Source organism: Vanacampus margaritifer, chromosome 2 (genome assembly GCF_051991255.1).
Source record: "Vanacampus margaritifer isolate UIUO_Vmar chromosome 2, RoL_Vmar_1.0, whole genome shotgun sequence".
NCBI classification, from domain to species: domain Eukaryota; kingdom Metazoa; phylum Chordata; class Actinopteri; order Syngnathiformes; family Syngnathidae; genus Vanacampus; species Vanacampus margaritifer.
In genome coordinates, this window is record NC_135433.1 from 46,503,560 (window position 1) to 46,529,185 (window position 25,626).

A 25,626-nucleotide genomic window follows, 5' to 3' on the forward strand; every position below is an offset into this window, starting at 1 on the left:
AAGTGGGCATGCAACATACGTAACAGACGATGGTTATTTTTAACTGCTAATTTCCCGAATGCCCGAATTGCATGAAAAAAGACGACGCTGAGGGTCATAAAATTAAATTGTTCATGTAGAGGTTCTTCTGAGCCCAGTTGACTCTGGTGGTAACCAAAACAGCAGCACCTACTGAGGCCTGCAAACAGTCTTAAAGGGGAAGTCAACCCCCCGCCCCAAAAAAAATCTTGACAATAATAATGTTACATGTGACTTGTTATGAAGCGAAATCCAGCTGTTTATATCCATCTCATGGGGCAGCCATTTTGCTGTCGACTGAAGATGACATCAATGTTGCTCAGGTCTTAGGTAACAACCAATCACAGCGCAGTTTCAGAAAACAGGTGAGCTCTCATTGGTCGTTGCCTGAGCCTTGAGCAACTGTGATGTCATCTTCAGTCGACAGCAGGTGGCAAAATGGCCGCCCCCTGAGATGGATAAAAACAGCTGGATTTTGCTTCATATTCCAAAAATGTAATATTAATCAGAATGTCATGTTTAGACTAGTGAGGTCACATGTAACATGTTATTGTCAAGAAATGTTTAACGTTGACTTTCCCCTTAAAGTGTGGAGTCTGCATGTTGTAAATGAGTCCCCTGCACAGTATTAAAAATGGTGCTCCATAATGGGGGGATGGCGTCTTTATCGATTAGCCTACACTCATTTAAATTCATGCAGAGTTTAATATTTTTAAACATTAAAAGGACATTAAAAGGGGTGTCTGTACATTTTTACCTTATATATTGACAAAAATAATGATTAAGTCTTATGTTCGCTGCTTTGAGTTACAGATCACTAGACAAAAACATTTTGATTTTAGACCTTAAGACATGATCATTCCACAATGTTGTGCGCGCTCATGTTGATATTGCAGGAGGCTACACTGCCAGTTTGCCTCGTTTCTCACCGTTTCTCTCAATTTTCCATTAAAAGGTTTTTTGGTTTGTTTTTAAACTCCTGCTAGACACCTTCCCACCTCTTGCAGTCGAGTGAATAAGCAGCCCACAGCCACTATTTGAGGAAATACTGTTTAAAACTTTCAGTTTTTCTGTCATTACAGAGGAGGTAATGCTGGCAGAGGAGAACAAGAATTCGGGGAGATCGGCATTAGATGGTAAGGTCTCACTTCACTACATAGACTCATGGCCATTGCATAGTTTAAATATATAATTATAATATTTCCAGTGCACTTTGGGTTAAAATAATAGTGGACAAATGTATCAGACTGCAAGAACCTTGGATGTTAAGGTTCATGATAGTTTGTAGTTTTTATGCTTGAGGGAACAAGTGCACTTTCGTTGTATATTTTATGCAATGACAAATGAAAAAAAGTATATCTGTATACAAACTTTATCCCTATAGCCTTATTGACTTATAGTACTATTCTTGCCACAGCAATGCCGTCAGCTGCATTTTGCTTGTTTTTTGTCCAATGGCTATTTTGGGATCCTAGTATGTGGCTTTCCAGTAATCTGGGTATAAATTTAAAGACATTTTGATGATGATGGAAAAGTATTCACACATGCTTTTGTACAAAACGTACTATTTTTAGTAGATATTTTTTTTATTCAATTTTTAAAAACTTTTTTTTGCTCCAAGGAATTGATTTAAGTCAGGTACAAACAACAATTTTGAACAGTGCTAAAATCGAGCTAACAAACACAGCTAACCACACACAGCCTAGTAGTAGTCGAAAAAACTAATGAAAAAGCTAGGCTAACTGTTAGCTTCTCTTGTAACTACCGTACATTGTGGTCATAAACATGTCTCCTTGTAATTTTTATTGTGGCGAATGACACAAAAACTCTAACTACTAATTGCTCATTTATTTGTCTCAGGCAACAGTGACAGTTTAGACTTGCTTCCTTGCTAGCTATCATTCCCTTTTACGTTATAATCAAGGAGTCAGTGGCTACACAGCCAACCACACACAGCATAGTAGTAAGAGGGGAAAAAATGAAGAAGCTAGGCTAACTGTTAGCCTCTCTGATAACTAACGTACATTGTGGTCATAAACTTTTCTCCTTGTGATTTTTATTGTGGTGAAAAAAATCAAAATAGTTGCTCGTTTATTTGTCTCAGGCAACACTGACAGCTTAGGCTTGCTTCCTGGCTAGCCGCCATTCCGTTTCACATTATAAATCAAGGAGTCCATGACTAACTCTTGTGTTCACAATATCCATGAGGATTTGTGATTGTGAATATTGAACAGGTTTTACATTCATGGTTGTTGGCCCGGCCGTGTTTCAAGCAAATTGGGGCGAAAAAAAATCACTCTTTGAGCACACTCCTCACCACAGGATAAATGCTCAGGATAATTTTTCAGAGATATCTGATACCTTTATTAACTTCAATATGTTTGTACGTCACTTGAGTTGTGAATGCAGTAGAGAAAAAAAGGGCCTAATAGCTTTGTTGCTATAACTTTTGTTATAATATAATAGTTAAAGACTTCATTAAACTTGAGTTTTCGTGTCCAAAGTTCTGAAGAGAGCGAGTAAGAAGACGGGCGCACGTCGAGGAGCCCCAGGCGACGACAAGTACACGGACATGTCCACTGCCAGTGAGCCTTTTACTTGCCTTCTTACTTTACGTCTCTTTAATTACATTTTGCATGATAGTATGTTTGGGAACTTTTCCCCCATCTGTGTCTGGCAGGCATGTCCCGCTCCAGGATGAACTTCCGCAGCGGTCGTCGTGGTCCGGCCGCCTACCTGCGGCGCAAAGAGCGCATGTTGCGCATCTCCATCCGCCGCATGGTGAAGACGGACACGTTCTACCTGATGGTGCTTAGCCTGGTGGCTCTCAACACCATCTGCGTGGCCATCGTGCACCACAACCAACCCGACTGGCTCACCATCTTCCTCTGTGGGTCGCCACAACTTTAGTGGCAGATTGCTTTCATTTTCATCTCATGGATTGTTTTGTTTTCTCCAGACTATGCAGAGTTTGTGTTCCTGGGGCTTTTTCTAGCTGAGATGTTCCTGAAGATGTATGGTTTGGGTTTCCGTCTCTACTTCCATTCATCTTTCAACTGCTTCGACTGTGGTGTGAGTGCCTCGCCATTTGTGACAATTAAAGGAGATCTTCGGTTTTTCCATTTATTTGTTGTTTTTCAGCTAAATAAAACAAAAACAAATATTTCATGTATACTAAAAGCCAAATAATAGCACATATGTGTTAATAAAGATATAAATACTAATAACAAAATAGGTTCTATATGTACTTCTCACCTGGATTGACTGGCAACCTGTTCAGGGTGCAACCCTCCTACTGCCCGAAGCCAGCTGGACAGCAGCCCCCCCCCCCCAACGTATTAAATCCCAACTGCTTCTTACATAACATTTAACATGGTATAGTACTTTCGCATCCTAGTGGTTAAGTTACATCTGTACATAGTCCTAATAATGTAAATAACAGATGGTAAACACATTATGAAAACCGCCGTAAATGGCACCTAATAACGCTCTAAAAAATAATCTGCATAATTTAGTGTACAGTATATTTCGACCAAAAGTTAATACTGGAAAACACTGTTAGCTAACACTAATCTAAGATAATACTACAGCTAAATTATTTGTATACAAACAATAAAAACAAAACTTTCCATAGAATGCACTTTTTATTTCAACTTATCAATTGGATTTCGTGCAGAGGTGCGCATTCCGTCAATATTGACGGAAGGTCTGTCAATCCATCAATGAAGAACGTCCGTTTTGTTGACGATTAACGAATGACGGGAAACTTTGAAAAATTGATGGACTAAGCATTGCCAGAAGTAGGTTTTCATCCATCAATGAAATCTGCAATAACCGTACCTTCTTAGTCCGTAAACACCCAATTTCACTGACGCACCGCAGAGTACTTCCACGTCTTTCCAGAGACTGCGGCCGGGCCATTATTTTACTCCTGCAGTAAACAAGTAAATAAATATACACTTAACAGGTATGCCAACTTCCTCGCATACCATTGTTCAAGCCTACTCGCTTCTGGTTCGGTCCCAATACTGATAGCACGCCATGTTGTAGAGCTCGGGTGACTACAAACGTAAATTCCTCGTTATTGCAAGCTTTATGCTGCATTCGAGGATGGTCGGAAGTTGGATATATCGGAGTTGTTTTTGCCCAGTTCCGACCTGAAAGCGTTCGAGGCGAAAGTAAACAACCAAAATGGCGGATAGTGATGAATGTGTTTTTTATTTTGGTCCTCAAAAATCATTTTGACCTCTAGCAAACTTGCCTTCTCGCAATTTTGCTCTATTCATTGTTTTTATCTTATTTCATAAGCATTCCATACAGTTCAATACTGTCACGAAGTTATGTCGAATATTTATGAATGAAGAAAGCTATCTAGTTTTATGCCAGAGTACTGTAAATTGTATTTTACAATTCACGTTCTGTGTTTGCAAAGGGGTCGCCATTGAAAAGTGGCGTCCCAATTGTAGTCCGTTGGTGAAGTCAGGGTACTTTTGTTTTCCAACTTCACAAGGGGAATTTCCGAGTTCAAGGGGGCGTTCCCGTACACACTTCCTGGTTTGAACTCTGAAAAGTCCGACTTCCGACTATCCTCGAATGCAGTATTAGTTTAGTGCTCAGTTTGTTTATTTTACATCAGGCAGGTTAGAGGGTTAAGGGGCCCTTCAGTGTGCCGGCAGGTTATTGAACAGCTCATGGGTCCTAAAAGGGAAGTATTGAATCTGATGGGCGTGTGCGGCAGTATTGCCAGCAATTACGAGCGTGTTTACATACTATGTGGCGACATTAATGAGGAAAAGAATCATAGCAAAACAAGCAATGTCAAGCAGAAAACAGTGGTGACAAAACGTAATTTGGCATGACGTAAGCGTGGTTAAAATAAAATTGACGGACTGACGGTCCACAGACTGCAGCCATGAAATTTACTGTCAGTCCTAAAATAGCGTCTGTAATTTAGCGGTTAAAATAACGTGAATGATTGCCGATTACAGTTTGGTTCGGCTTCAAATATCGGCCGATTGACGGACACTCAAAATTCATTGACGCGCCCACTTGTAATTTTATGAATGACAGTATGACAAAGTTTAAGCATGACGGCTAAAATACTACTACTACTGTAGAATGTAAATGTACTCTTGTTGATGTAGCAAACAATGAAAACTAAAGGATGTAGCTTGTTGCCATGACATGTCCTCCATCCTGATGTTTGCAGGTGATCGTGGGCAGCATCTTCGAGGTGGTTTACGGCTTCTTCCGTCCCGGTATGTCGTTTGGCATCAGCGTGCTGAGGGCGCTGAGACTTCTGAGGATTTTCAAGATCACCAAGTACGTAGTACACTCCCACCCCCCAACTCCCAACTTTTAATAGTAGAGTTTTTATTTTCTCTTTGCCAGATACTGGGCCTCTCTCAGGAATCTGGTTGTGTCGCTCATGAGCTCCATGAAGTCCATCATCAGCCTGCTTTTTTTGCTCTTCCTCTTCGTTGTGGTGTTTGCTCTGCTGGGGATGCAGCTTTTCGGGGGACGGTAAGACGCGGGGGTCTACAACTGCCCCTTTTCCACTGCAGTGAGCGCCCTTTCATCTTGGCGAGTAGAGCCGAGCCTGTACTGTGTAGTGGAAAAGCTTCATTGACGTTCCTCATGACACAGCGTGTGATGAAGACACCGAGGAAACCAAAATAGCTGAGCATCTTCCTCCTCCGTGGTCATATCTGACCCCACGCTTTTATTCTCCATCTTCCTTCCCGCTAGGTTCATCTTTGAAGATTACACTCCCACCAACTTTGACACGTTTCCAGCTGCCATCATGACAGTGTTTCAGGTTTGGCCTCCCTCCCCCTCCTGCTGCCATGACACATTGCACCCCGGGAGACTTTTCACCCCGGGCGCAGATTAAACAACTCTACTCACTCGCTCGCCGTCCCCACCCCGCCTCCGCTGCCCGCCCACACGTCCTTGCACACATATGCGCGCATCGACATCACAAACATGGACTAAATTCATGTTGGAGCTGCCACAAACACAACTGAGACTTCGTTTGAACGATCTGTTTTGTTTACTTTTACTATTTTTTTATAACTATACTTGAAAATCCACTACAGTTGCCAGTCACATCATTAGGTACAGGTAAATATAATAAAAGAGCAGTATCAAAAATTCTGCCTTGATAAAGATAGTATTTCACCTTTTGACAAAAACATATTTTTAAAAAAATTATAAAAATAGAACTATTTTTGGCTATACCAGTATGGTTACTACTGGGGATGTTTGATACCACTTTTTTACAGAGTGATACCAGTACAAGTACTCAACACATATTAAGTACCAATACCACTAGTAGGGCTGGGTATCGATTCTAATTTCCTCGATTCCATTTTGATTCACAAGAGTTTAGTTTGATTCCATTTCGATGAGAAAATATTTTCATAATTGTAAATATAAATTTAAAATATTCTGATTTGTCCTGAAGTGCAATAAGTCAGGTCTTTCATAAATGTAAGAAAATACTTTTAAATTCATGTGAACGGTCAATTTCAATAAAACAGTGAGATACAAAAAATTGCTTTTAAAATTTTATTTTCTTGTGAATTTATGGGAAAAAGCGATATTAAAATGTTTTATGAATCGATATCAGGCACAAAAAGAAAAATCGATTCAATGTCATGTATTCTATTTTTTTTTTTTTATCCCAGCCCTAACCACTAGGAGGGCTGGACTGGCCTTCTGGCAGATGCCCAGTGGGCCTATGTGGTGCTATTCAATTATTGTTTCCCTCCATTTTACCCCAAGAGACCGGCCCACAATTTAGAGGGAGCAGCCCATTTATCCATTTAGATATAGAGACCAAACTGAACCAATAAACATCAGCAGTAGAGCTACGTGGTAGCTAAGGGTGGTCAGGAATTGGGCTGGCGGCGGGCCTAAATTAAAATGCCAGGGCCAATTATTTATGCCAGTCCAGTCTTGACCACTAGTATCTTTGCTACATAAAATTTCACCCAATGAAAAAAAAACAATATAGCATTTTTTCTTAAAATTGCATGAAATTCATCACAAATTTATCTTCTTCTAGTTTCTAGTTTCAATACCTGGTATCGGTACTCCCCCATCCCTAGTTACTTCCATACAAGAAAAGTATCTTTATGCAATCCTATCCAACAACATGCTTGTCAACTTGCAGATATTGACGGGTGAAGACTGGAATGAGGTGATGTACAACGGGATTCGCTCGCAAGGAGGCGTGCAATACGGCATGTGGTCATCCATCTACTTCATTGTGCTCACCCTGTTTGGAAACTGTATCCTTGATGACACCTACAATAACAACACAAGGAACTCAAATAAAATGTTCTTACTTGTTTAGGCGCAAGTCCATCACGGTGAAACTCTAAGTGGCCTTAGTTTGTTCAATGCAAATGCAGAGTGTTGTTATTATTATTATTGCAAAATAACTTTTGGTTTTGTCTTAGTTGCAGCGTATCCTGCAAATATGCAGGATAGGACATCATTGCTATACTTACTTGCCATGACCTTCCAGAAGTGCTCTTGTATATTTGCCGCATGGTTGCTTCTCTCTGTATGATTTCATCTTTGGTTTTGTGGCAGCAAAAAGTCCAATTTTCCTGAAGCGATTAAGTGTTTGCATTGGAAAAGCAATAACACGCTTCAGAATTGCAGGCCTGAGCAAATAACTCAGTGAAACAACAACAAAAAAAAAATTGTTAATGGAGCTGTACTGTGAATCAGCAACAAATGACCAGAAAACCGTATACATGGAAACGGCATTTCTTCTTAACTGCGTCTCTGTCAGACACACTCCTCAATGTCTTTTTGGCCATCGCTGTGGATAATCTGGCCAATGCGCAGGAACTGACAAAGGTTTGATCTCCACAATTTACTGTTCTTTAATTTCCCCTGTGAGCCACGCTTCCCCCTAAAATTCAACACAATGTGCCTGTTCGCTTTGCTAGGATGAAGAGGAGGAGGAAGAGTTCTTCAACCAACGGTATGCCCGAGGCAGAGATGGCTTAATATCTGAGTAAGTTAAGAGTTAAGATAAACATATGACCATGCTGGGATGAGAAAAAAGATGGGGGGGGGGACTTTCATGCCCCTCTGTTTCATTTGATATGTTCCAAATGGATCCTGAACTAAACTGAATACTAACAGAATATGGTAATTGAACAAAAGTAAGAACGTAGTACTGTTCTACAGTACTGTATGAGTTTAATGTCCTCTGAAGATTGTTTCTATTCTTTTGACTCTTTGCTCTGAGCTTGGTCAAACTTTTAGCGTAGCAGTGACCTGGTGGCTCATGATCCAGTTGGGTCACACTGGAGGCATTTAGTCAGTCTGTGAGGCTGTAGTGGGAGAAGACACACTTTTGGAAGGTGGATATCCCAGTAAGGATGATGGCGTCACAGTGGAAAAACACGGTGACGCTTGTGCCCCTAAAAAGTGTCTCATCCAAGCATGGACATGGCTTGCTCAAGGGCTGGGCGCATTAGTTTTGCATGATTTGATGCTAGTAGTTTTCAAATCAGTACCAAATATTAAATAATAATTAAAACTGATAATTCTAATAACTCTATTGATTGATTGATTTTCAATTAATGTATTTTAGTTTTAATTTACCGGTAACTTGTTTTTTTGATTTAATATAATTGTAATGAATAATAATAATAATAATAATAATTAAACTACACACATACACAATTAATTAGCTTTTCTTTTCTTTTTTTTACCTTTTATCATTATAACCCTTGGAATTGCACCAATAAAATATGTTAATTAGATATTTTTATATTGCAAAAAAAGCTGACTGTACTTCTGAATTATCACTTAATACATTTGCAACCGTTAGCATTTTCCCCTCCTATTTTTGTCGTGTTGTGATCAATATCAAATTCATTTTTCAACGAAAATAGCATTTTAGTCTCTGCATGTTGATTTTAAAATAAACACTTATAGTGTGCCTTAATGTTTTAAGAATTTGATCAAATTCAAGTATTCCAAATTAGTAGCTAGTAAAATATTGTTTACAAATATAATCAAACAACCTCCCATCTGAAGTCAAACACCGGCCATATTTTTGAATAGGTTGCACCCCTAAAACTGCATTTTGTTTTGTTTTTACTCTTATTGGGTTATTTAATCACACATTGGGTTATTTTTAACCCAGCAGTTTTAAGGGTTTGCTAAGACTCTCTCACTGTGTCATTTGTTTGTATAGCAACATTTTGCAGTGTTTTAATGTGTTTTGCTGTTCCATCATGTTGTCCTGTTTTATGCCTGTTGTAAAGTGGCACTGGCCAAAATGACATCGGGTCCCCGTGATGAACCATCTTATTTTAGAAGCTATGATTATTATTCATTTCCTGTAGTAATCATAACCATATGGTTAAAACCTGTGTCAACTTGCCCGTCATGTTAATTAGAGGTCACATTTTGGACTGTGTCACCACTGTTCTGTGTATGTTGTAAAACTAATGTCTTGTTTTCAAATCATCACTCATTTATTACATGGACAACAACAGAATCAGAATAACAGTAAGTAAAACTGTATGCATCTGTTGTCTTCTCAAGAAATGTCTCACTTGTTGAAATTCTGTTCTTTAGATTTAACACTATGCTTTTGTGTTAATCCTGCACTTTCCCTTTTGTGGTCTTGTGGGTTTTTTCACTTATTATCTCTCAGGTAACCTCATGGTTTTCTTCTTTTTTGGATGCCTTTATTTCTTTAGCCTGGACTATTTGACATATTTTTCCCATTACACCTTTAAAGTCACAGAAAAGGTCTAATCTTTTCTGTCAAGTTTCAGTTGTTCCAGCATTTTATTTATTTATTTGTTCTTGCATATCTGGTATGCTACATGAATATTAGTCTGAATGTTGTTTTCCACCAATGAAGCAGTAGTTTGACCTTTTGGAAAATGTGCTTAAGTGGTTAGTGACAAATAAAATTTGCCCTGAAGTCTATTAGCTTTGTACAGGGAAACAACTAGCGGAACTTCACGCATTCAGTCAAAAACAAAACAGCACACTCTGTTTAGTGACTCAGCAATAGTGAATTAACAACGCCATAGGAAAATAGCTAGCACCTAACATTAACTTTTGAGACAAGAAATTGGCTAGTTGTTTCTCTCTACGACTTTATATGCTGTGCTTGGCTAAGATACATTAAGTTTAAGCATTGTAGATTCAGTAGATACTAGATAAGAATCAGTTGTCTCACTCAAATGTCCAAAATGTCAAACTAGTCTTGTAAAATCGGATATTTGTGCTGCCAAGTGCTGATATTGTGTGTATTGTGCTCTTTAGTGGCAGAAGAAGACCCTACTTATACAGGAAACGAGCCATCCACCGAGGTCGACCTGCCTTCCCCGATGACGCAGACGGCGTGATGGCAGCCGCGGATGAGCAGCCTCTCAACAGCTCCAACGCCTTCGCTAACCGCCGTGAGAGGCGGAGAAAAGTCAATATGTCCGTGTGGGAGCAGCGGGCCAATCAGTTGCGCAAACGCCGCCAGATGGCTAGCAAGGAGGAGCTATTCAATAGCCCCCCCGAAGACACCATCGAAACCCCCAGTACACACCACGTGCCCGCATTGTCAGCAGAAGCCAGCCCGGCCCACCTGCCCGAGTCCCCCATGTCAGTAGGGATGCCCTTACCCGAACCGCCGATGTCCATTACTATCCCCATACCTGAACCCCCGGTGGCCGAGCCTTTGGTCAACCTCTCTGAGGAGAAAACGGGTGGCAATAACCACCGAACTACGGGCGGGGGTCGGCACAGGATGGCCCGCAAGTTCAGACCAGGTCAGGGACCAGAGGAAGGGGCCAGACACAGACGTCACCGTCACCGAGAGGCTCGCGCTGAAGCCAAGAGTCTGGACTGCACGCAGACACCACATAATGCGCTGCTGGTCAAGCGCTCACACAGTCAAGAGAGGAAGATCCTAGATGAGAGGGAGGAACATGAGGAGAAAGCCGAGGCAGAAGGCCAGGTCCAGGATGATTCTGGAATGTGTATCGTCAACCCGTATGCAGACGTTGGAGAAGATGGAAGGTAGACTGTCCGAAAAAGGGTTACCTTTAAACTGTCTTATTACTGGGGTGGGACTCCCTAGAACTTCTATTTCATAAAAAAAAAAAAAAAAACTGTATTTCATTAGGAAGGCTTGGGAAGACACCTTTAGTCCAATGGGAAGAAACTTTGGAGGATAGTTGTTATCCCTTGGAAAGATATTAGTCTTCCCTTGAGATGATACCTGGACTCCTTTGGGAAGATACCTTTATTTACTTGGGAAGATGCCTTTATTTACTTGGTAAGATACCTGTACTCTCTGGGGAGGATCACTGTACTCCCATGGGGAACACACCCATAGTCCCTTGGAAAGAAACTGTACCTCCCAGGGAAAATACCTGTACTACCTTGGGAAGATACCTGTACTCACTCTTTAAAATACCTGTACTTCCTTTGGAAATGTGTACTCCTTTGGGAGGATACCTGCATTCTCTTGGGAAGATACCTTTACTCCCCTGTGAAGATACCTTAACTCACTTGGGAAGTGACCTTTTCTCCCTTGGGAAAATATCTTTACTCCCATGGGGAAGACAACCACAGTCCCTTGGTAAGAACTACTTCCAGGGGAAAATACCTGTGCTGTACTTACTTGGGAAGATATCTGTACTCCCTCTGTAAAATCCCCATACTCCCTTAGGAACCTTGTATTCCTCTGGAAAGATGCCTTTACTCCCCTGGGAGGATACCTATACTCCTATGGGGAAGACACCCACAGTCTCTTGGAAAGAACTACTTCCAGGGGAAAATAGTCCTGTACTGTACTACCTTGGGAAGATACTTGTACTCCCTCTGTAAAATCCCTGTACTTCCTTAGAACCTTGTACTCCTTTGGGAAGATACCCGCATTCCCTTAAAAAGATACTGGGAATATACTTTGTCTTCCTGTGGAAGTAACCTATGCTCCGTTGAGAAGTAACATTTGCTCCCTTGGGAAAATACCTATACTCCCATGGGCAAGACACCCACAGTCTATTGAAAATAACTGCTTCCAAGGGAAAATGTCTGTATCTTGGGAAGATATCTGTACTCCCTCTGTAAAATACTTGAACTTCCTTAGGAATCTTGTACTCCTTTTCCCATGGGAAATAACCAATGCTCCCTTGGGAAGTAACCGTTGCTCCCTTGGGGAAAATACCTTCCTACTCCCTCAAGAAGACCCCTGTACTTACAGTAAGTAGGAAAACACCTGTACTCCCATTGGAACTTGGGAAGACACCTGCACTCCCTTGGAAAGCTACTTGCACTCCTTTGGGAAGCAACCTGCACTCCATTGGGAAGATACTACCTCTTCTCTCTTGAGAATATACTTGTATTTCCTTGACAAGACATACAGTATCTTCTGTATTCCCTTGGGGAAGGGATTTGTTCTTTCTTGGGAACATAATTGCATTCCCTTGGGAAGATAATCGTGTTTTTTTTAGGATTTTTTTTCTCACTTGGTACCTTTTTAGTCCAGGAAATGGTTACAGTTAAATGTACCTTTTGGGGACATACCTGTATTCCCTTGGAAAGATGCTTCTACTCTCTTAGCAAAATTTCCTTTTTATATCTATTTCTGTCAGTGTCGGGTTTTCAAAATAGGTATTTTGATCATATCTTTACTACCCTGTTTTTGTCTCCTGCCTCAGGATGTCTGACATTCCCGAGCCTCCTCAGTGCGAGCGACTTCTGGATTGTCCAACCATCCCAGTGGAAACTGCTGTGGAGGCCACGGAGTACACCGTGTGCACCCTGGAAGGCGAGAAACGCGCAGGTTCCCTCCACCGCAACAAGTCTAGTGCTGAAGGATGTGTGGCCATCGAGATGTCCACACAGCCGCTGCTGGAGTTAACGCCCATGACAGGTAGTCCCATACGTTCACAGCCAGACACAGAGACCCTTGTTGCACCAATTCTGATTAAAACTTTCTAACTTGTAGTGAACAGTAAAGAGCTGGAAGCCTACCATTCTGAACAGAGAGACGAAGAGGAAGATACAGAGGAAGAAGAACCTCCTATTCCTCCCAAAACTGTTGCTCCGGGCAGCATGTTCCTCTTCAAGGCCTCAAACCCGTAAGATCCGCCTACTTTCTCAAAATGAATCACAACATTTTTGTTTTTTTTTACCAATATTTGATCTACAGGATCAGAAGGATCTGCCACTACATTGTCAATATTCAGTACTTTGAGATGAGCATCCTCCTTGTGATCGTGGCGAGCAGCATTGCGCTTGCCGCTGAGGATCCCGTGTGCACCAGTTCGGAAAGAAACAAGGTGCAAAAAGATTCTTGAGGTCGTGCAATTTTATCCAATGGATGTTATATGGACAGTAGGGGTCTACTCGCACCTGCACTATTTTCATTTATTGCTGTTAAAAAGACCATATAAAACAAAAACTAAGGAAACTTACCCTTTCATAATAACAAACAAAGCATTCACACCCATGCTTTACTAGATACAACATACAGTGTATGGATGAAATTGGTTGTATAAAAGAATATCTTTTTGCTTTTTAAATCAGGTCCTCCGTTATTTTGATTATGTCTTCACCGGTGTGTTCACCTTTGAAATGATCATCAAGGTAGGCGCACAACAACATCATTCACTGCTGTGAATACGTGACTGTGGCGTGACTCAAATGGTGTGTGTCTATTGAAGATGATCGACCAGGGTCTCATCCTGCACGATGGCTCCTACTTCCGAGACATGTGGAACATCCTGGACTTCATCGTGGTGGTGGGGGCGCTCATTGCCTTCGCTCTGACGTGAGTCACCGTATAAGCACTTATCTGCCAGTGACTAACACGCTGACTCACTGCCAGTCATCGGTGACCATGCGCTGTGGTTATATATCACTTTTTACTGCATTGTGCCTCAATGACACAGGAAAGGAAGCGATATTTCTGTTTAATTGTATTGTGTCATGACTTGAGAGTAATTATTTCTGTTTGTCTCTCAGTGCAACAACTAACCTTTTTGAACTGTTTGCCTTTTGTTGTTAATTTTTCTGTTGTGACTTTATAGCTGTGACTTATCCAGCTCACAGTGTCTCTCTCCTTATGCCTCCGCCCTCTTTTTCTCTGTTGTTCCTATGGATTTTGTCTCTGTGGGGGAAACCAGGAATGTGATGGGGTAAACATTTAATTGTCACACTAAAACTTCACCGTCATGTTCCTTGATATGCCTTATTTTATTGTTTAAATTAGTGCACTTCCAGTTGGTGTTTTTTTTTTCTTCGTTATCTCTGGAGAGCTAGACTCACACAGACATATGCTCCATTCGAGGAAGGTAGGAATTCAGATATACCCCACTTGGAATCTCCCAGTTCTGACCTCAAAGCGCTCGAAGCAAATGTAAACAACAAACATGGTTAATTCCAATAAATTATTTGTTTTACTGTCTGACTGTTAACACAGTCAGTTGAAATCACGTTGGGTTGTGTGAAGTTAATTTTGTCAAATAACTAAATTAATGTTATAATAAATAAATGTTTATAATCGTGTAAATTGTTTGGCCATTTACGCCATTGTCGAGTAACGTCAGATTTAAACCGGTCGCGGCAGTCGGTGAAGTCAGGATCCTTTTGTTTTTCCCGACTTCACAACTCAGATTTCCAATTTCAAAGGGGCGTTCCCACGCATGCTTCCTGGTATGAAGTCGGAAAAGTCAGACTTTCCACCTTCCTCGAATGCAGCAATGCACACCGGCCACTTTATTAGTTACATCTGCATAATCCAAAGTGTGGTGTACCCCTTTTTTTTTTTCTTATTTATTTATTTTTATTTTAACCCATTTTTAAGATGTGAGAGTCATGCAGTGGTTTTGCACCTGCGGATGCAGCTATTTGCTTATTATTGTTTTTGTTTTGTTTGTTTTTTACCATTTTTTTGTTTGTCATATTTCCCTTCAAATCATGGATTGGTTTATTTAATTCTATTTTATTTTATTAATTATGTAAGCCAATTGTGACATGTGACATGCAGGATTTTAGTTAATCTAGCGCATTTGATTATTTTGACCTAATTTGCATGTATAGACACTCCAAATGGTCACTCACACTAAAATGTGATTATCTTTAAACTGTGTATGATTTTTCCCAATTTTTTATGTTATGTTGTTGTGGTGCACTGTTTAACAACTGCCCAAGCTTGACCCTAAACATCACATTTCAACATTTTAAACAGAAACAACAAAGGTCGAGACATCAAGACCATCAAGTCCCTGCGTGTTCTGAGAGTCCTGCGGCCTCTCAAGACCATCAAGAGGCTTCCTAAACTCAAAGTAAACTTCACCACACACTCGCTCTTTCAAAACATACAGTACGCGACCTTGATCAACCATTTTGTTTCCCCCTTCTTTCTTTTTGTAGGCCGTGTTTGACTGCGTGGTGACATCCCTGAAAAATGTCTTCAATATCCTCATTGTGTACCAGCTCTTTATGTTCATCTTTGCCGTCATCGCCGTGCAGCTTTTCAAGGGCAAGTTCTTCTACTGCACCGACAGCTCCATGAACACAGAGAAGGAGTGCCAGTAAGTGCTCGTTATAAAATACCACCACTAATAACTAGGGGTGTCAAAATTAGTGCGTTCATTTTGAGTTAATTAAAAGTTCCTTTAACGCAACAATTTTTTTTTACACGCGATTAATGACCGCCCCTTACTTGGAAAGCCTCTACTGGGGAAATTCTAGTCAATGCGGCAGACATGCCCACGTCAAAATATAGCAGTAATAAATGTTATTATAATGCATATATTTTTGGAGACTGGGGTCAATTTGAAAAATGTGCAGAATTTCACAAGCTACTTCATGTTAAAGATTAGATTTTTTAACAGTACCGTACACCTTTTTCATTTTAACTAAATTTTTTGAATTATTATAAAATTACTGTATTAATTATTAAAACATGCAACCATATTTCTATTAGTTTAACTTGTTTATGTTGTCCATAGGTGTGATTGTGAGTATGGTTGTTTGTCTCTGTGTGTCCTGTGATTGGCTGGCAACCAGTTCAGGGTGTACCCCGCCTACTGCCCGAAGCCAGCTGGGATAGGCTCCAGCACCCCCGCGACCCTAGTGAGGAATAAGCGGTTAAGAAAATGGATGGATGGATGGATGTTTACAAGAGTATGAAAAAATGTATTGGACATTTTATTGTACATTTAGAACAGATAAACAATTTGGGATTAATCGTGAGTTAACTACTGAAGTCATGCAATTAATTACGATTAAAAATTGTAATCGCCTGACACCCCTACTAAAAACCTCTGATCTGAATAAATGACTGGATAGCCGATAGGCCGAGACTTTTGAAGCCGCGAGTCCACCATATTGCTCCCCCCAAGAAACGTTTCTCGGCATACGATCCTATACATTTACAGTATCGAAATTGGAGAACATTTGAGACGGTACTGAAACAGCATGATTTATGATGTTTTAAATATGTTAAACATAAACAAGAGGACTTCAGACATTTTACAACTTGCCTTAAATCTTTTTCTTTTCCGTTCGGCTTTTCTCTTCAGGGGTCGCCACAGCGAATCAGTTGCCTCCATCTAACCCTGTCCTCTGCATCCTCTGCTTGCCTTAAATACATGTATGAATTATATGCTTAATGATGTTTACAACAGGAAACTTATTTTTTTTAAATAAAGAATTATAACTGTAATTCAACAAAAGATGCCTCTGCCAAATCTAATATTGCGGTTTAAGGAACTGAGCAATAGAAAAAGGGGGTCTTCAAAGCAGCACATGCCGTCCACTTGTTTTTTTTTGCTTTCTTTTTAGTTGTGAAAAAATAGTGACCACCCTGCCACAAACCCCCCACTCCCGCCCCCGGCCCTATACTAACTGCCTAGGAGCAGTATATGTCTAATCTGTACGTATACCATATACTGCAGTTTATATACAGTAGTCTGCTCGCAAGATGGGAGGAGCAAGATGGCCGCCCAGGTCGCTTCAACGGCTTGCACGGGCGTGTATGGGCTATCGGCTATCCAATCATATATTCAGATCAGTCCTAAGAACCAATAGCATCCATGTTTTGTTTATATATCTTCTCGTGCACATGATGACGTTTTTGTAGTACAGCATAACAAATATAGATAGTTAACGCGACGCTCGTGTCGAATGAAGGAGAAAATCATTGCCAATGCGATTTGGTATTCGAGTCTTAGATTGTTTTGATATGCTGTGATGTAATAAAGATTGACGATCCAGCTCTTGTATTGGATCTCCTGTGATGTGTGCACCCCAGAGGCTACTACATTGACTACACCAGAGACAAAAAGGAAGTGAAGAGGAGAGAGTGGAAGAGACACGAGTTCCACTACGACAACGTCTGCTGGGCCCTCCTCACTCTCTTCACCGTCTCAACCGGCGAGGGATGGCCCCAGTCTGTGATTTTCTAGTACACTACCTATTCAAATGAACAGCAAAAAAGTTGTAAAGTTGTCTTACCGACAGGGTGCTGCAGCACTCCACCGACGTGACCGAGGAGAGCATGGGACCGAGTCGAGGGAACCGCATGGAGATGTCTGTTTTCTACGTGGTGTACTTTGTGGTCTTTCCCTTCTTCTTTGTCAACATCTTCGTGGCTCTGATCATCATCACCTTCCAGGAGCAGGGTGATAAGATGATTCAGGAGTGCAGTCTGGAGAAGAATGAGGTGCGGCGCTGTCACATCACTGCACACACAAGTTCTTTGCTGATCACTAGGAGTGGAAATTGCTCAAATTTGGCCTGATTGTCATTATGTGTGTACCACACTTAAAGGGAAAGTCTACCCCACAATGACAATAATATGTTCTATGCAGCCCCACTAGTCTAAATGTGGTTAGTATTGCGTTAGTGGAATATGAGTTTAGCAGCAAAATCTAGCAGTTTTTTTTTTAACTCATTCACTGCCATTGACGGCTATAGACGTCAAAAATCCCTTTTAACTATTTCTATTAGTTTAACATTTTTTCCCACTTTTAACAAGAGTATGAAAACCTAGGGAAAAAATGTTTATTATACATTTAGAACAAATATAAAATTTGCGATTAATTGTGATTTAACTAGTGAAGTCATTTTAATGGCCTGACACACCAAATGTTTTAATAATCTATCTATCTGTATGTGTATATTTATATATATGTATATATATATATATATAATCAAGCAATCATTTGGAGCCATTTTTTTTAATGTAAAACTGTCCAAATCCTCTGATTTCAGCATATCAACTATGACTGATTTCTGCAGTCCTTCATAAAAAAAGAAAAGAAAAGATTATTAAAAAATTAGGGGCGTCAGGCAATTAAAAATTGTAATTAATCGAATGACTTCACTTGTTAACGCACGATTAATCACAAATGTTATATCTGTTCTAAATGTACAATGAAGAAAATCTAGGTTTTCATACTCTTGTTAAAAAAAGTGGGGGAAAAAATTTTAACTAATAGAAATGGTTCAAATGGATTTTTTATGTCTATAGCCGTCACTGGTAGTGAAAGAGTTCATATCAATATCAGAAGGCGGCCATTTTGCCACTTGCTGTCGACTGAAGATGACATCATGCTCAGGCAACGACCAATCACAGCTCACTAGGATATGAACAACTGTGATGGCATCTTCGGTCGACAATAGTGTTAATTTTATCAGCCATTTTTTAATTTAGTCTCAGTTTTAGTCCAGTTTCAATCACGCTTGTTAGTTTTTAGCATTTTAGTCTTTAACCCCCTTCAGACCGGCAGATGGTCCCAGTGGACATGACATATTTTCATGACCAATAAAACGCATACTTTGGATGACGTCAACACTTCTTGTTAATGATTGGATATTAAGTAACCAATCGCAAGTTGATTTGCATGATGTTCATATTAAAAATGTTACATATAAGCTTGGTAAGTTTACAACACTTTACAGAAATATTATCCTGGCGTTCACTATAACAAATAAACACATGAGATAACCCCAATTTTTTTCCCCATGTTCTTATGTGGGAAAAGAGTCAAAATCGGCAACAAAAATAAATAAATTTTGCCCAGCAGAAAAAACCCGGTCTGAAGGGATTACTTTAGTCCAAGAAAGCATAATTTTATTCGTCTAGTTTTAGTCAACAAAAACTGTTTGTTTTTTTTAGGTTTTTTATCAGCAGATAATGTTAAACATTTCGAATCTAAAACTATTTCACATCAAATTTTCTCTTATCTTTCTGATGAAAAACAACACACACAATTGCAGTGGCTCCATGCTATGAGCTAGTAAATTAGCCAGCATTAGTTAGCGGTCGGATTAACATTATTGTCGGAACGTTATAGCCGTTGGATTAATGGTACATTATAACTATAATTATTTTATTATTATTTTTTTTTTACCTTTCACTGCGAATCCATGTGTTTGTGGATGTTGCAGTCGCTAGCTGCAGATTTGAAAGGGGTGTGTCACTGTGTGTCACTGTGTGTCACATGACAGTGTCACAGTGACAGATTAGCAGAGACAAGATTTTACAAAATCATATAATTTTTCATCTCGTCTTTCTTGATGAACTAAAATGTCCATATATTTGAGTCCAGTTTTTATAAAGTGAAGTGCATTTTTGTCTCTTATTCATTAGTCGACGAAAATGCATACTGATTTAGCCCCAATTATTGTTTATTAATGTGGGTTTTAGTCTAGTCTCCTTTTCGTCCGATGAAAAATGTGTGTTGACAAAATTTGTTTTATTTAGTTTTCGTCAACGAAATTAACACTAGTCGACCACAAGTGGCAAAATGGCCGCCCCCTGAGATGGATAAAAACAGCTGGATTTTGCTTCAAAACTCATAATCCACAAATGTAATATTAATCAGAATTTCATGTGTAGACGAGTGAGGTCACATATACCATATTATTGTCAAGAAAGGATTAAGGTTAACTTCCCCTTTAAGGCTTTTTAGCGTGACTTACTTTTCTGTTTCTTCCAGAGGGCCTGCATTGACTTTACCATCAGTGCCAAGCCCATGACGCGCTACATGCCCCAGAACAGGCAAACCTTCCAGTACAAGTTGTGGCACTTTGTGGCGTCGCCCTCTTTCGAGTACACCGTCCTAGTGATGATCGCCCTCAACACGGTGGTCCTCATGATGAAGGTAAACATGACACAGGACTTTACTCAAATAGAGGATGGGGATGTCTAGTCACTCAAGTTCCAGTAGAAATATTCAAGATGTAGAAAATCACGTTGTTCAAGCAAGGTTCATTTATTTGTACAAATGTATTTTTAGAAATAAGGTGCATATGCGCAATAATATTTTTGTTAAAATAGGATAGTAGTAATCATGTAATGTATATTACCTAGTGTATTACAGTGTAATAGGTATGTTGTTACTCTCATGACATAAATTCTAATTGTACAAATGGTTCAGAATGGATGAACGAAGATTAAAACATCACCCTTGTGTTAATTTTACAATGACATTTGCCATAATGAACATTTACCAGTAATTTGTCTTCATCATCTTTTGTCTGTTTCTTCAGTACCACTCGGCCCCCACAGCCTATGACACAGTCCTGAAGCACCTCAACACAGCGTTCACCGTCCTCTTCTCCCTGGAGTGCATACTCAAGATCATGGCATTTGGTTTTGTGGTGAGGAAAGACATGCTTAGGAACCGAAATGTAAAGCAGTAACATGTAATAGTGCCGTCTCTTTATTTCCCACAGAATTATTTCAGAGACACCTGGAATATTTTTGACTTCATCACAGTTCTTGGCAGCATCTCCGAGATTGTTGTGGATTTGCAGGTGAAGCCAAAACACTCCAAATATGATATTTTATTGCAAAGGCAGAATTTATGCTAACAGCTCATATGTGCAATTTTTTTCCGGTCCAGTCGATGAACACCATCAACATGAGCTTCTTGAAGCTCTTCCGAACAGCCCGCTTGATCAAGCTGCTGAGGCAGGGTTACACCATTCGCATTCTTCTCTGGACCTTCGTACAGTCTTTCAAGGTCAGAAATCTTTACCTCGCCCAAGAAGTTCATTTATTTTTGTCAGTTTTCATGACATGCTTCTTCAGTCTTGATTTATTTATTTTTTTCCGGGCCATTGACAGTGGAGTGGTTCCCATAATTGACTTCCATTGCATCAGTTTGAGTTGGTGTGGGTAGTCATGAGCCAGTTCTAAAAACTTCTACCAACATTGTTTCATTACTTTACTTTCAAATAAATACATATTATTAAGCTTTCCTACATTAAGAAAATGTCTACTTAACATTTAGTCTCTAGAATGTCAGGGAGGACGTGGTTGGTTGAGGGATGGCGGACCCAAATGCAGGACAATAAGACAGCGGAACAGGAACCAAGTGCAATACAAGTGCTTTAATGAACCATAGGGAAAAAGGTGAGCGGACAAACATGACTTGACAGGACGTGACTGGACTGGTCACCATGACTGGACAGGATGTGACTGGACTGGTCGCCATGACTGGAATGAGCGTGACGTGACAGGATCTGATTTGCCTTGACTTAACTTGCTGTGGAGTGGCTACGACTTGGCTGAGGCTAGGGCTAGGCTGTGACGAGGAGCACTTGGCTGTGACGAGAATGACTTGGCTGTGACAATGCCTTACTTGGCCTTGACAATGGCTTACTTGGCTGTGACGAGGACCACTTGGCTGTAACGAAGACCACTTGGCTGTGACGAAGACCACTTGGCTGTGACGAGGACCACTTGGCTGGGACGAGGACAACGTGGCTGTGACAATGGCTTACTTGGCTGTAACGACAACTTGGCTGTAATGACGATGACTTGGCGGTGACGAGAACGACTTGGCTGTGACAATGGCTTAATTGGCCTTGACAAGGGCTTACTTGGCTGTGACGAGGACTACTTGGCTGCGACAAGGACCACTTGGCTGCGACGAGGACCACTTGGCTGCGACGAGGGCGACTTGGCTGTGACGAGGAATACTTGGCTGCGACAAGGACCACTTGGCTGCGACGAGGGCCACTTGGCTGCGACGAGGGCGACTTGGCTGTGACGAGGACCACTTGGCTGGGACGAGGACAATGTGGCTGTGACAATGGCTTACTTGGCTGTAACGACGATGACTTGGCGGTGACGAGAACGACTTGGCTGTGACAATGGCTTAATTGGCCTTGACAAGGGCTTACTTGGCTGTGACGAGGACCACTTGGCTGTGACGAAGACCACTTGGCTGTGACGAAGACCACTTGGCTGTGACGAGGACCACTTGGCTGGGACGAGGACAACGTGGCTGTGACAATGGCTTACTTGGCTGTAACGACAACTTGGCTGTAATGACGATGACTTGGCGGTGACGAGAACGACTTGGCTGTGACAATGGCTTAATTGGCCTTGACAAGGGCTTACTTGGCTGTGACGAGGACCACTTGGCTGTGACGAAGACCACTTGGCTGTGACGAAGACCACTTGGCTGTGACGAGGACCACTTGGCTGGGACGAGGACAACGTGGCTGTGACAATGGCTTACTTGGCTGTAACGACAACTTGGCTGTAATGACGATGACTTGGCGGTGACGAGAACGACTTGGCTGTGACAATGGCTTAATTGGCCTTGACAAGGGCTTACTTGGCTGTGACGAGGACTACTTGGCTGCGACAAGGACCACTTGGCTGCGGCGAGGGCCACTTGGCTGCGACGAGGGCGACTTGGCTGTGACGAGGACCACTTGGCTGGGACGAGGACAATGTGGCTGTGACAATGGCTTACTTGGCTGTAACGACGATGACTTGGCGGTGACGAGAACGACTTGGCTGTGACAATGGCTTAATTGGCCTTGACAAGGGCTTACTTGGCTGTGACGAGGACTACTTGGCTGCGACAAGGACCACTTGGCTGCGGCGAGGGCCACTTGGCTGCGACGAGGGCGACTTGGCTGTGACGAGGACCACTTGGCTGGGACGAGGACAATGTGGCTGTGACAATGGCTTACTTGGCTGTAACGACGATGACTTGGCGGTGACGAGAACGACTTGGCTGTGACAATGGCTTAATTGGCCTTGACAAGGGCTTACTTGGCTGTGACGAGGACTACTTGGCTGTGACGAGGACCCATAACAAACATAGACCCATAACAAACATAGACCCAAACCCCACAGCACCGAAACAGGACATAATGAATTTCTCCGCCATGGCTATCACATAGTGACAGTCTACTTGTTAGCTAACAGCCAATCAGAGTGAACAATTGCCACCAACCGACACCATTTTTTGCATACTGCAGTTGTTGACCCATTCATCCAAGTCGTATCAATGGCACTCTAAAAATCTAAAAGCTAAATAAATAAAAATCCTTTAATTCTTCACAATTCTCTCATTGCTTGTCGTTGCAATTGTTTCCAACAGGCACTTCCTTACGTCTGTCTGCTGATCGCCATGCTTTTCTTCATATACGCCATCATCGGAATGCAGGTAAGGTCTCCAGCTTGCTCTCTGCAGTGCAACCTTTAAAGTGGAACAAATTGTCAGGAAAAAAAGCTGTGCTTTGTTTTCTGTGACAACAGAACTTGTGCTGATGAAGAAATTGAGTAGCTACTCAGTAGCCTACACTATGACCATTCCTATTTATTGAAGATCAGTTACGAACACAAAATTAATTTTACCATGCAGATGCTAACTTCCATAGCATGTAGCTTAACATATAATGGCTAACAACCGGAGAAGCTTGTCAATAAAAAAGTAATTTTACTTGTTTTTGTCATACAGTGGTAAACTTGCTGTGAATTTTAAGATGCAACTGAAAACAGTGTCCATAAAAACATGAATGCATTAATAAATGTTTTATTACACAACAAATTCATTTACATTATTTCCTATGGGATTTTTTTTTTTAATAGAATAACTTGGAAGTCAATAAGTATTTTGCAGCAGATTGTGTTCTCTTTGGAGGTTCCACTGTATTCTGATGTTACTAGTGATGTAATATTGATATTGTGTCTTTCCAGGTGTTTGGCAACATCAAGCTGAATGACGAGAGCCACATCAACCAGCACAACAACTTTAAGACCTTTTTCGGCGCTCTCATGCTGCTTTTCAGGTGGGCTTCACGCAGCGTCAGCTCGTCTTGATGTTGACTTCGTTGCTTCATGTCATGCAAATGAGCCACTCGCTGTCGTTTAAACCATCAGGAGTGCAACGGGGGAGTCCTGGCAGGAGATCATGCTTTCCTGTCTGTCGGGTCGAGAGTGCGAGCCCGACCCCTCCATCGCACCCTTCACCTTATCTCCGGATCACGAGGGAGGCTGCGGCACTGATTTCGCTTACTGTTATTTTGTCTCCTTCATCTTCTTCAGCTCCTTTCTGGTCAGAAGACAAACTATGCAAAGATGATGATGTTGGTATTCGTTTTTAATGTAATTTGTTACTTGTAGATGTTAAATCTCTTCGTGGCTGTCATTATGGATAACTTTGAGTACCTGACGCGAGACTCATCAATCCTCGGACCGCATCACCTGGATGAGTTTGTCAGAATCTGGGGAGAGTATGATCGTCTGGCATGGTGAGATCAAGTTATTGCATCCAGTGTAGTGGGAAATTTATTGTTTTAGGGATTGGCAAGTACTGATATCAGTTATCCGTATCCAAACTCTTTTCAAGGTATCGATACTCGTAATGGCGGCCGATGCCAGTATTGCAAGCCCTCTTGTGGCTGTTTTATGATCAGGAACTCGAAATGAGGAAAATAGAGAATTGTCATTAATTTCATGCAATTTTAAGGGGAAAAAAATATTATAGGGTATATACAGTAAGTATTTCTTTAAATTTATCTGCAATTATTGTTTATTTTTTGGTTTTTATTTTATTTTATCTATCAAAAGCACTAGACAGACACACAATCCAATAAGAGTCAATAATATTAATACATAATGTGTAATAATAAAATAAAATTGAGGACATTATTGTAGCTTCTTTAATCAAAGTTTATTTACTTATTGACATTGTTATTATTATTATTTTAAAATGTTTACTAATTATAATATGCATGTTTTAATGTTCAAAATGAGTTAAAATTCAGATTTCTCAGCTAGACAGCGACCTACACAAGTGCCATATACTACACATTCATTTGATTTAAATCTTAAATCTTTGACATTATAAATTAATAAATTATAACTCAAATATTTGAAATTATAAATTACATTATAAACAATTAATGTAATAATAATACTAATAGTGTGTATATATAATTATTTAATTAATTAATAATTATTATTATTATAATAAAATTATTTTAGAAACTAAAATGTTCTACTTTCAATATGCAGTAGGTCATTTCATATACAGTACAAATTAAGTGGGTTGTTTCTACAGCATGGCCCTCTAATTTGTCAGTTGTTCTATCTTTCTCCAACAGAGGGCAGCAAGGCCATTCTACAGTCACGTGTGTGATTTTCACAACAATTGTCCTGTTGTTCTTCCAGGCTTCAAGCTTAGGCAATAATTGAGACCTTATACATTATAGGGTATTTATTGTGTCTTGGGTTAGCTCTGAAAGCATATATGAGTAGTTTAACTTTTTTTTTTTTCCTTCCCAGAG

At 40.6% G+C, this 25,626-nt stretch overlaps 1 protein-coding gene across 1 annotated transcript in view; it reads left to right on the forward strand.

The window, feature by feature from the left end:
• The window catches only part of cacna1eb (calcium channel, voltage-dependent, R type, alpha 1E subunit b), an 83,883-nt gene that overhangs the window by 47,015 nt on the left and 11,242 nt on the right, over positions 1 to 25,626 (forward strand). Inside the window, exons 11-38 of the mRNA XM_077559744.1 lie at positions 1,101 to 1,154; positions 2,523 to 2,603; positions 2,699 to 2,908; positions 2,978 to 3,090; positions 5,228 to 5,340; positions 5,410 to 5,541; positions 5,767 to 5,836; positions 7,196 to 7,313; positions 7,826 to 7,893; positions 7,986 to 8,053; positions 10,336 to 11,082; positions 12,729 to 12,943; positions 13,019 to 13,151; positions 13,223 to 13,352; positions 13,600 to 13,659; positions 13,737 to 13,843; positions 15,263 to 15,359; positions 15,448 to 15,608; positions 17,333 to 17,470; positions 17,542 to 17,743; positions 20,025 to 20,189; positions 20,578 to 20,688; positions 20,764 to 20,844; positions 20,934 to 21,053; positions 23,436 to 23,501; positions 24,035 to 24,126; positions 24,218 to 24,392; positions 24,461 to 24,588. Of these exons, the coding sequence (XP_077415870.1) occupies positions 1,101 to 1,154; positions 2,523 to 2,603; positions 2,699 to 2,908; positions 2,978 to 3,090; positions 5,228 to 5,340; positions 5,410 to 5,541; positions 5,767 to 5,836; positions 7,196 to 7,313; positions 7,826 to 7,893; positions 7,986 to 8,053; positions 10,336 to 11,082; positions 12,729 to 12,943; positions 13,019 to 13,151; positions 13,223 to 13,352; positions 13,600 to 13,659; positions 13,737 to 13,843; positions 15,263 to 15,359; positions 15,448 to 15,608; positions 17,333 to 17,470; positions 17,542 to 17,743; positions 20,025 to 20,189; positions 20,578 to 20,688; positions 20,764 to 20,844; positions 20,934 to 21,053; positions 23,436 to 23,501; positions 24,035 to 24,126; positions 24,218 to 24,392; positions 24,461 to 24,588 (3,955 nt within the window). The remainder of the gene's footprint in view (positions 1 to 1,100; positions 1,155 to 2,522; positions 2,604 to 2,698; positions 2,909 to 2,977; positions 3,091 to 5,227; positions 5,341 to 5,409; positions 5,542 to 5,766; positions 5,837 to 7,195; positions 7,314 to 7,825; positions 7,894 to 7,985; positions 8,054 to 10,335; positions 11,083 to 12,728; positions 12,944 to 13,018; positions 13,152 to 13,222; positions 13,353 to 13,599; positions 13,660 to 13,736; positions 13,844 to 15,262; positions 15,360 to 15,447; positions 15,609 to 17,332; positions 17,471 to 17,541; positions 17,744 to 20,024; positions 20,190 to 20,577; positions 20,689 to 20,763; positions 20,845 to 20,933; positions 21,054 to 23,435; positions 23,502 to 24,034; positions 24,127 to 24,217; positions 24,393 to 24,460; positions 24,589 to 25,626) is intronic.